The 11,943-nt window shown below is 45.0% G+C and overlaps 1 protein-coding gene across 1 annotated transcript in view; it reads right to left on the reverse strand.

The window, feature by feature from the left end:
* FGF2 (fibroblast growth factor 2) overlaps positions 1 to 11,930 on the reverse strand; it is a 19,449-nt gene extending 7,519 nt beyond the window's left edge. Inside the window, exon 1 of the mRNA XM_042048510.1 lies at positions 11,748 to 11,930. Within this exon, the coding sequence (XP_041904444.1) occupies positions 11,748 to 11,928 (181 nt within the window). The 5' untranslated portion in view covers positions 11,929 to 11,930. The remainder of the gene's footprint in view (positions 1 to 11,747) is intronic.
* Between the last annotated feature and the right edge of the window lie 13 nt (positions 11,931 to 11,943).

Consider the following 11,943-nt stretch of genomic DNA (forward strand, 5'->3'; position numbering starts at 1 on the left):
AAATAAAATAAAATAAAATAAAATAAAATAAAATAAAATAAAATAAAATACAGACAAAAAAAGCAAAGAGCAGTGAAGATGGGGCAGGGTAAAGGGCAGTACAGGAGGGTGCTGTACTGGAGCATGAGGCAAACACACATCTAAAGTAGGTGGAATTTGAGGATGTATTAGCCAAAGGGATTAATAAAATCCCCATTTTCCTACTCCTCCACAAGGAAATGGGAACTCTAACCACTATATCAGAGAAACCTTAAAGTAAAAACCAACTATGAGCCTCTGGCTTTGCACACATTTACACAGCAAATAAAGGTTTGATTACAGCCTCAGCTGCATTTTCACTATAACACACCTAGCAAACAGCCTACCCACAGACTGCAGTGCAGACTAAAGCTACGAGTACCAGCCCCAGTACCAGAATCACAGAAAACTCGGGTCAGAAGGACTCTGTCTAGTTCAGCCTCCTGCTCAAGAGCCTCCATCACTTCACAGTGAGAACTCTGCTTGCCACACTGAAGCTAAGGGAGCAGCTCAGGGGAAGAGAAGACAAATTGGATACTATTTCAACCCCTGTTTTCGCTAATATTCAGCTGCTTTATTGGAACTAAAAAGGTCACAAGCAAAACGCCTCTCAGTTTATGAGAAGGGAGAGTTTCTGTACCCCCCAAAAATCCCAGGCTGCACGTCTCTGGATCAATGACTAGTGTTACTACAGTCTGCTGTGGAAAAGCTCAGCCCCAGCCAAAGGCTCAGGGCCCATCTCCAACATATTTGCAGAGGCCCTGTAAGGAAAATCCTTCCACGAGGCCCCCGAGTGACACTGCGGTGAAGCTGCAGCGCCAGCTCCCATCGCCCACCCTCCTGCACCTACGTGCCCACAGGAAAGCACAAAGCAGCTATTTTGCAGTCTCACTGCAGAGGTGGGTCAGCTCCAGAGGGAATAAGCATCAGAAATGCAAGGAAGTTCACAAAGAAAAGGAAGGGAAAAGTGAGACTCAACAACGTTTCGCTAAATGCATCACCCTACAGCCGAATTTCCGCTCTGCCATACTCTGTGGCTGAAGTTGGCCATTCCTTCATGCTCGGGGGCAACATCTAGTCCCAGACAGGTGTCCAAGCAAAATACACAGAGTCAGACGTGCTTGCTCCACACCTAACACGTCAAACCCTCCCAAACCCAGGGGCTGCTTCAAAGCTACACATGCATTTACAAACATACATATATTAACACCCCCATTCTGGCATTTCCTGCCTGCTGGACCAGATCCAAACCCGAGCCCATGAGCTGGTGATGCCTACTGTAACGTATCTCCAGGAATTACAAAAATCTTTGTCTCTCTGTCCCACAACAGTCTCTGACAGTTTCTGATATCTCTTTCTCAAAGGCACACTAAGCAATTTAACATCTGCTATTTGATAAGCGCTGACATACGAGGCATCCTCAAGTCTTCAGACCGCGAACAAGAGAACGACTTGCTCACTTTCATACGCTCATGGCAAAATTGAGCCACTGCCAGAGTCACTGAAGCACACGCTGCCTAAAACCTGGAACACACGTGAGGGGGAGAGAGGACAAACAGAGATGAGAAACAGCCAGCAAATCTTACCAGGAGAGGTGGGCTGCTAATAAACCAAACCATTAGGATTGCAACAAAAACAATCAAGCACACGGAGTGTCACAGTGAGAAACAGTGAGTCACACTCCCATACAAAGGCACATTTCTTTGCTTTTGCATGACAACATTCTAAGTGTATCTTTTTCCTTTTTACCAGCCAGAGGCATAAAACCACTCGCAGACAGACCCAAGGTCTCCAAAATGTAAACATCTACAACAAAAATACACACTCCTGAAACAAAAACACTTCAGGAAGTTCCGGTTACACTTAAGAGTAAACCAAGGCTTTAAGCAGAACAGTAATTTGTGTAACTGTTGAAGCATCGACCCGCTAATCTAATCAACCACATTAACATGAACATTCCCAGATTTATTTAAGAGTTTTCACCTTTTTAAGTAGTACAGATAGTGAATACAATGGAAATTATTTCCCTTTTCAGGTTACTCACCTATTCTGATTTATATCTTGACATCAATTCCTACAAATATCCAGCTCTACCTAACATGCATCTGTGGCACTGGGAATCCTCCCCACAAAACACTGATTACCAAATACACAGCATTCTCTGGTGCTCCCTATAAATATCATATAAAAGACAGTAAAGTCATCCTGCAGAACAGTAATTTCAGAACAGTGTGACATCCAACACTTCTGGCACCAGTGTGACACTGTGCTCCTTGCCTGTGTGCCCACATGTGAAACACGCACAGCCACGCTTCTCCATTTCTCACAGCTCGCATAATCTGGTTGATCAAACCTAATCAAGCCCTTTAAAAATGTCATGCAAAAGCAAATCCAGAGTTTCTGGATTCTGCTTACAAAGCACAACTTGGGCATTTTGTGCTGCCGAGTAAAGTAAACAGCAATTGCTTCGAGTGATGAAAGGATTTAATACGCCAGAAACTCCAAGTCACCGTCATGTAAAACCCTTCTAAATGCCTTCTGCCACACTGTTTGCTGACTCCTTGGCATTGCAGATGAACTGATGCATCTTTGGAAGTCAAGAGAGCAAAACCAAACAGAAAAAATACCTAACTTTACCAGAGAAGAACTTCATTCATTACTGGGTACAGGTAATAAAGCTTAGTCTCCAAATTACCAGTATTTTCACCCCAAATTCTTGATTTAGAAAAATGTTTCAGGGTTTCCTTATGAAAATAATGCATGTCTGCTCACATGTAGTTTTTTTAAGACTTTTCCTAAAGGGCTTTTCTTAGAAAGGGTAAGGCAATCCCCCATGTTGCTTTCATTTGTTTTCGCTTCATTTAGTATTCACTGAAGTAAATCGTAGAATAACCACTTTTGGGTGCTCAACTTTAGAACAAAGCTGGTGCAGTTGTTCAGCCAACTCAGCCATATCAGAAGACACATACAGAACTTGCAGAAATTCGGCTTTATGTGTACTGTGCATTCACTCATCTTGTAACTATGACCTGTTTTTCACTTGCAGCAAAACAAGCACATAAAACCAGGGACAACCTAAGGCAAACACGGAACGGCATTTCAGAAGATGGAAAAGGTAAAATGTCTCATTTTTAGAAGGTATTTTGTAGTGTCCCTCCTCCAGGTACAACTCACACAACTACTCAACAGTACTCAGTATTTCAGGGCTGTGACTGATGTCGGAGCAGTAACACATGAGATGAAAGGAAAAGACTGCCAGAGCAGTGGTGAGACACTGCCAACCCATAGGCTCAGTAAGCCTCACTGTCACAGCTGGAAAGGAAAAGCTGGATTTTAGGAACGCCTAGAAGAATCAGTAAATTGGATCAGAGAGTCTGGAGCACACTGGTGAAAGAGGAACTCCATCAGGCACCAGGGTGTAGAGAGACGGCACAGCAGACAGGGGGAGCAAGAAGGAACAACCCCATACAGAGGAGCTCCTGTGAATTAAGCTGCCTTTTAGAGCTCATTGCTCTTAACCTGGCCAAAAGGTTGAGACAGTGACTATGCTGGGTTTGCACTTCCCCTATCTCCAATACCAGTGAAACTGATCACTGAGACTTTAATAAATATTTATGCAAAAAGTCAAAAGAAAACCCCAATCAAAAGCCATGCATGTGCACACACAGTATTGCACTGGTGCCTGCCCATCTCCTTTATTGCAAGGACAGTGCAAATGCCACATTAAGCCCAGAGTCTTACTTCATCCTCCTATTTCATCCCCTTCCATCAAGCTGTGCGACCACCCTGTGCTGACCTTTAAATAAAGCATCCACAGGGGAACAGCCGGCACTGCAGTGAAGGACAAGAGTTGTCAATCACTGCTGACCCAGCTCAGTAATGGATCCCAGTCTTCACAAAAAAACTCTAATTTGCTTTTGAATGCAGCCTTGCTTGAGTAAAGAGTTTTCTTTATAAGAAACCAAATTCCTTAACTGAAAATAAAACACACAGTGCATATTTGAGTAACACTCCTCACTTTTATTCTGAAGACATTCACCATACTAAGAAGGGACATGAGAACTTTCCTGACAACAAAGAGAGACCTTGGAAGCTTTCAAGAGAGACCTTGCAGCTTGGAAGAACCTACCTGGCTCCCTGCTGCTTCAGCCAGACCATCGCTAGTGCTCATATTCTGGTTTAGATCTATGTGATGGTTTCAATGTCCACAATGCTCCTGACATCCCTGCAAGAAGATGCTCCTGAGGTACACCAGCTACAAGCACTGGCCATCACACTGTCTCACCCTAACCACATCAAAGCAGCAGCCAGGCATCCCACTCCTAGCAGCGTTTTCTCCTAATAAAACATCACACAGACAATATTGATCCATGGGACTAGAGCCTGATCACTGGAAAACACCTTACCACCACTGATACTTGCTGTAGCACAGTTAAGTGCTCTGGAAGATGCTACTGCTTGAAGCAGTAAAGCAAGCAGAAGGTTAGGACTGAAACAAATAGCACCTGGCAACAAGGCAGTTCTGAGCACCTCTTCAGCTTTGAGGAATTCCTGCATTTCTAAGGACGTGAGAATTGTACATCTTTTTCCTCCATTTTCCTGAATGAACTACATTACCATTAGCAAAACATCCATAGTGGATCTGTAAACATCTGTAAAAACCACAAAATGAATCCTTCCTATTTACATACTCCGAGGCATGGCCAGGAGCACGTTCAACTGTTTATCCCAACTGCTCCATGACAGGTGGAATCCACATACTATTTCCCAGGAGCTGCTCAGCCTAACAGGTCTGTGCAGCAGGATTCCCTAGAGACTGCTCAACAGAAGTGCCAGCCTCTCCCATACAGGCCCTATATGGCCCCCAGTGGCTGTTTCTCCACACTAACCCATGTTCCTCGTTTTGCATCCATCTCTGTTCCCACAGGTACCAGTAGGCCCCATGGAGAAACTGCACACAACCACTCCACAGGTGTGCTTCCCTACACTCAGGAATGTCGGTCTCTCTGCTGGTCTTCCCAGAGTTGTGGGACTGTATGAACATTCTCTGTAATGTAATCCCAAAAGTACTATTCTAACCTGAAATAAAACATAGGTGACAACTGCATGGACTCTTCAAGACATCCCTCTGGGAAGATGTTGTATCCTGTCCTGCATTTTAACAGATGAGATGGGTCAGGACATGGCACCACAGGACAGGCAGTGACAATCAGCTGCCACTGGAGAGGGGCATTCTGTGTCCCTCCATTCCACACTCCCAGCCTCAGGCTCCTACCACCACCCTTGCACCAGCTCTCACACCTCTCTTGACATTTCAGTGATGGGCATGTGGATTAAAATTAAACACTTGAAGATTTTTAGCCCCGTACCCAGAAACACCAAGAAAAGATAGTCTGCTAAAAAACTGGTGCCAGTCCCCAGAGGTAACACTCTGACCTTCCCCCAGGCACAGATTGGGGTATTGTGGCAACTGCGCACTCGAGTAAGGAGTTAAGGACATCCTTTATCAGCAAAAATAACCCCAAAGCTACACCCCCACAGAATGGCACAGGACGTCTGGGAATAATAGGTACGTTTGCATCAGGCATTGTGGGCCAGCCTGAGAGTAGAAAGGAAAGAACCAAGAAACAGACTACAAATATTTTCGAGCTGTATCACAGCTGACATCGCTCCCTGCTCTTACAAAACACCACCATACAGGATTCCATAGCCGCGGGTACCGGGATTTTGTGACTTGCACATTCCAGGAATGCTAATGATTGTGGTTTTGTGAGACCTACTGAAATCCCATCAAAAGGTAACAGACATGCCACTGATCTCTGCAGCACAAGAGCGGAATTTCACCACACTGTCACTGCACATGGCATCTGCACCCTACTTTGCCCCTTCCCAGTACCCTCAGTAACCTTATCCTTTGAATCATTCGGGCAATGTGGTTTCAAGCTCTAAAAGTCAAACATGAGTGGCAGGCTCACCCAGGTCAGTCCACCAACAGAGCACCATGACAGCTCCTGCAAGACGACCTCCACCCAACTCTGCAGACATCATCTCATTTGTATTCTCGGCTGATCCTATCAGGCTCCAGTCAAAATCTGGCCCTACCCTGAACAAACAAAGAACTACGTAAGATAATAACCCTAAAATGCCACCAGCACTCCAGAGAGTTGCCCTTTTAACATTTTTATTGACACGTCTGGAGGCAGCAGAAGAGGCAGACAGGAAAAAGTTTACCCGTATATTGTCACCAAACACTACTGAAAACAATGAAGGATGAGAGAGTTGCTTTATTTTGAAATGCATAGTCTTAAACAGGTACTAACAAAAGCAAAGGCTATTAACTCTCCATCAGGATTGAAACACTATCTCATTACCAACTTTAAGCCTTCAAAATCAAGCCATAAACATTTCAAATATTGCTTGGTATAGATATTCAACTGACAGATTCCATACACTTATGTATGTTCTTCAGCAACAGTAACTTGAGCATTCTCTGGACTGCATTGAGTCTGGTTTGGTTTTATTAGATAACTGCTCTAAACACGCTGTCACCGACAGCCAAGAGTACCATTAACTCCAGGGTCATTAACCAGTTCAGCACAATCCATCACCGCCCAAGTATCCTGAAACAGATGGCCAGCGATCCCAGGGCAATCTCCTAAGAGTGCTAAAAACCATAATGATCAAATAATTATTTATTAGAACTGCCTGCCATATCTGTAATCCAGGGGAGCTCGGGAAAGCTTACAGAAACAAAGTGACACTGAAAGGATTATGATTTAAAATTCAGGTTGAGTTACTAACATCATTCACTTTCTATAAAATGCTTTTAAATATGACCCCACTACAGATAAACTTTTTCTTGAAATCAGTTGCAAAAATTTTAAGCATTTATGAACCAAACAAAAACCAACAGCAGCCCCCTGATCTCACTACATGTTATCTGTATTTGTCTTTTCCAGCTCTGGGTGTGCAGTGGCTAACAGGAGTTGGATTATCATTTTCCTGCAAACAAGACTATGTAAGTACCTAAAAACACTCCTGATTTCCAAAGTGACACAATTTAAGGGCTAAATCCTGCCCTCTAGTGTACCTGTGCGTGGTGGTGCCCTTGGAACCTTCCCCACTTCCAAACTGGGCAGAAAACAGCTGGGAGGGACAGGACAGTTCACTGCCCACTGGAGACATCTTGTATTGCCTCGGTCCACCTTTAGAGTGTACCTGCTACTGGATCACACAGCTCCGGGGTGGGCAAGACTCACTAGGATCCGGGATAGAGGATTAGCACACACGTGACAGATGAGAGGGCATCCTCCCCTGAGCAGGACCATGCAGGAACATGATGGTATTTCTATGACAAAAGAAGCAGAACAAAGCACATTCCCAACTTTTTCACACGGGGTGTCTCTGCTACCTCATCCCCTAAAGGCAGCTACATCCAGGAGCCAAGAGGAATTTCTGGGCTATGCCACAACGTACTTGGCAAAGCAGTTAAGGTCTGCGCAACAGATTAAAAGTAATGCAGAAAGAGTGTGCTTCCAGAAGGACTTGGGTAGAAGCCATGTATTTGAACGTTAAGGGGCAGGGTTTTTTTAAAAGAAGAGTCACCTCTCACTTAGTGCTAAGATTTGGAACAGATCTTGCCCTGTCAACAGCTCTGGCTATGTCTTTGGGACACCAAAACGGGAAAGGAGATATTCCAAGTCCCAAACAACATATGCACCTATAAAAGTTAAACACCAGGTACTGAACCTTCTTACGAAAACACTTCCTGACATTTGTTCAGCTTCCTCTTTCTGAGGATCACCATGAGTTTTCTCCCTGAAATCTGATCAGTGATCAGATTTTCATCATCTTCACTGAGCTGCTCTAAAAGTCAGCCTATATTTCAGCAGAGTCTTTCCACAACCATTTAAATGTTGTGTAAGAGAAAAGTCAAAATCTTAACATTAACAACTACTTATGAAAGGAACCTTCATAAGAAATTTTCCTGGACCAGTACTACCCTATTTTACATTTTCTTCAGATATTTATGGAAGAGGAGAGAGGTACTGAGCAGGAAGAAGGTATTTCAGACATCTGCACGGTTGACTGAGCTCACACAGCTGAATCCTTTCCAAGTGAGAGGCTGGAGCCTTGTCACCTCATTAAGGAGTGGACAAGAATGGCTCGGGATTCCTTGGATACTGTCTTGGGTTATGCTCATCATGAAACAAACCTGCTTAAGAAATTCTGGAAATGCATAAATGCCAACCGTTCCTCATTTAGGGGAACTGTGAAAGGAACCAGCTGTACTACTAGTTATGTTCTATATGTATGGATAAGTGTTCTCTTTCCATTCCCCATGCTTTTCTCCCCTCACCAGTACTGTAGCCTCTTTGAGGGAAACACCTCTGGAGAGTTTCTAGAAGCCTTTCCAAAAACACTGTGTTCTTTGTACGTTTTCCAGGGCATAAATCAAAAGTTGTTGATCAACAACAACAAAAAAACAGCCATGTTTTTTGTTTTGCTTTAAACAACAAAACTCTCAGCAAGCGCCCTCTGTTTCTTGTTTGCCTGAAAGTACTTCTTCAAGGGAAAAAAACTCAGGATGGAGTCCCCAGAGTGTGTCCAAAGGGGCACTTCACTGGAGTCACTGCAGCACACACGTCAGATGTGGCAATAAAGGCCATGGAAGACGCCCTGTCCTGGTTTTCAGCTGTGTGAATCATATGATCCCAATCCTCCAGCACGCAGGACATCAACTTCCATTCTTAATTTCATTAACCACACAATTATGAATAAATGAATGTGAGTGGGGTGAGTATAAAACCATGCCATGACATAAAACAGATAAGTATGTCAAATAGAGGAAGGAGGAGGGGAACAAAAAAGGACATGGATCATGGAAATTTGTTTGTAGTATTAAAGCTTTGGTCTGAAACGTAAGGAGACAGTAATTTGCCTTCTAAAATAAGAACTTCCTTTAAAAGTAAGGATGATGTGCTACTGAAATGTTATTTTGTATAATTAATTCCTAAGAATAGCAGCAACCACAAGTATCTCTACGAACTGTCCTTTCATTATTTCTAAACCAAATTGTGCAAAGACATGGTATTCTCTTTTCAAAACCACCTTAAAAAACCTTTTGCTCAGCTAAGAAAATCACCCTGAATTACTTGAGGTGTATATTTTCATTGCTAAATTCTTTTTTAAAGTCCTCTCACACTGTCCAAGATTTATTGCCTTCTGCCATGCCAGGAATACCATGAGATTTCACAGGGACTTCCACAGAGCAGCACTCACCAGGTCAGAGTTGAGCAGAGTCGTGTGGAATGACGTATTTACAGCAAAGATGCTAAGGATGTGAACCATGCAATGCCCCAGCAATGAGCCTCACTGATGCTTCAAGCACTGATTATTTTCTGCTTCTCAGAACTAGGGTTCTTCCAGGAAAAAAAAAAAAAAAAAGAGAAAGGAAGAAAGAAAAAGCCACAAGCCAAGAGCTGTCTGATAATGAGAAAAGGAGAGCATGGCAGCAAGGGACAAGGGAGCAGCTCAGGCGTGGTGGCATTTCTGTCCCCAGGTGTGTTCGCTGGAAGCAAATCCCAGCAGCTCCCAGGTGTACCACATTTACAAACTACTCTTTTTAAACAAAAGGGTTTTCTACACTTGGCCAGCAAGTGCCAAGCTGAGGGTGCCCGAGGAGCTGACTTGGTGCAGCACAGGGCAGAGGCAACATCACCCACGTACAACTCAGGTTTTCCTTTACCTGCTGGCACCATTTGTTCAAGAGGAAAAAAGGTCAGAAAAGAGAGGAGCTTCAGAGAGGGAAGCACCAAAGGAAAGGGGAAAGAATACTTGTGATCAGATAGTACTGAAGAGGCAGGGAAGAAAAAGTACAGAGGCAAAATGAGGAGCCCAAAAAAAAAGACAGCAAAAATACAGCTACAGATCAAAACAGAAAAACCTGGAAGAATAAGGCAGTATCATCAAGATTAGAAATATTTTCAAGCACAATTCACTACTAGGAAAGCACAGGATGTCAGTTGAAAATTTTAATATTGATAAGGCTCAACAGGAAGACAAAACACACATTCAGTGGACTCAAGAATGAAAAACTAGTGTTAGTTTTACTGAGAGAGTAATAAAACAAGGCAGGGAGGAAGAGATGATTAAGGGGGAGCTCCATGCTGAAAAAGGCAGCAGTGATAAATACCACCTCCACTCAGAGCAGCGTGGCTCAGCCAGGTGAGCACAGACCAACACACACCACTACCTGCACTTTTCAAAAGCAGAAACAGGGAATGAGGCAAGAACCCAACAGCCATGACAATGTCTTGGATCCAGCTTCAGCCTTGTACATCCTTCACTCAACATCACCTCCCTTTGTAGTAGGTTTCCAGCACATTTTCATAGTTACTCCTAGGGTTAGGTGACACATCTGATGAACTAATGAGATTTATTTCCTTTAAGAATTCCTGTTACAGGATTTCTTTGGAATTGTTGGGTAAAACTAATTGTTTTGCAAAAGGTGAATGTCCAATGTGGAAAGTAGTATTAAGAACCTTTGGTCTGTCTGCTCACTTTGTTCTCCCCCAAGTTTAGCCCGGTCCCTGCATCCATTACTCAGAGCACAGGTGCAATGCAGATAAAGAATCCTAGTAAGGCATTTCACCTGCTTCTCATGCCAAGTGCAGGCAGGCAGGCCCTGCACAATAACAGCTTCTCTCCAACCAGGAATCGCACTGGGATGACCTGACAGCTAGGCAGCAACTCCCTGTACCTGCTCTGAAGGAAATGCCTCACAGGCACATCAAAAACTCACCACTACATCCACAAAACCTCCATACTGAACACTTCCAAAGTATTCTGAGCTCTGTAAAAGGCATTTGGTTCATGGGACCAAAAGCAGCCTGTGTTGGTAACAGCAACCTGCCACACGCTCCCTGCAAGCCTGTGACCACTCAATCCATGGGCTGTGTTCCCAGCCCAGGAGCCTCTCCCTCCCTTCAAAAGATCATGTATTGGAGGGACGACCTCCTTCCTGCTGCTGCTGGAATCGATAGGTTTTATCTGTAGCTGAACCGTCGTTAATTAAGTTAGCAAAAAAAAAAAAACCAAAAAACAAAAAAGAACCACACAATATGCAACATTTTAAGTCAAAAAGATGGTCTGACAGCAATTTGTTATAAACCCTGCTGCTTCCTTGGCCAGATTTACCCCTCTGTTCCTAAGAGTACCTGTATGCCGAAAGAGCTCCTACTCAGCAGCACCTACCCGCAGTGGGAAAAAGAACAACCTTCTCTGTACCTTGATGCTTCCAACGCATTCACCGCCGCCGTGTGGAGCCGGCAAGTGCCATTACACCCCTTTAAGGGCCGCGCAAACAAACTCGAGACCCCTTCAAGCCCGTAACCAAACCTCTGTGCACCTGACGAGCTCTGTACCCAGCAGGTTGAACGCGGAGCCGCCAGCGAGGCTTTGCCCCGGGACACTCCGCGGGTGCCGGTGGGGGACCACCCGCTGCAGCACGTGTGTATGAATTAACTCGGTATGAATTAACTCCGTCTGCGTACTCGCGGTTATGCACATAGGAACATTCGGCACATTTACGGGCGCTTTCCAAGCAGGGCTCGCTGCCGAAGCTTCGGCAGGGCAGGACGGCCGAGGCACGGCCCCTCTCGCAGCCCCACTGCCCGGGCGAGGAGCCGCCCGCCCTCCCGCCCGCGGTGGTCCCGGGACACACTCACTGTGCGGGTCGCTCTTCTCGCGGACGCCGTCCACCTTCCCGTCGGGGTTGATGCGCAGGAAGAAGCCGCCGTTCTTGCAGTATAGGCGCTTGGGGTCCTTGAAGTGCCCCGGGGGAAAGGCGCCGCTGCCGCCGTCGTCGGGCAGCGTGGCGATGCCCCCCGCCGCCGCCGCCGCCGCCATGCGCCGGGCCCCGGC

This window comes from Corvus kubaryi, unplaced genomic scaffold (assembly GCF_017639235.1).
Source record: "Corvus kubaryi isolate FWS band 111438036 unplaced genomic scaffold, C.kubaryi_AGA036_p1.0 67, whole genome shotgun sequence".
Taxonomy (NCBI): Eukaryota; Metazoa; Chordata; class Aves; order Passeriformes; family Corvidae; genus Corvus; species Corvus kubaryi.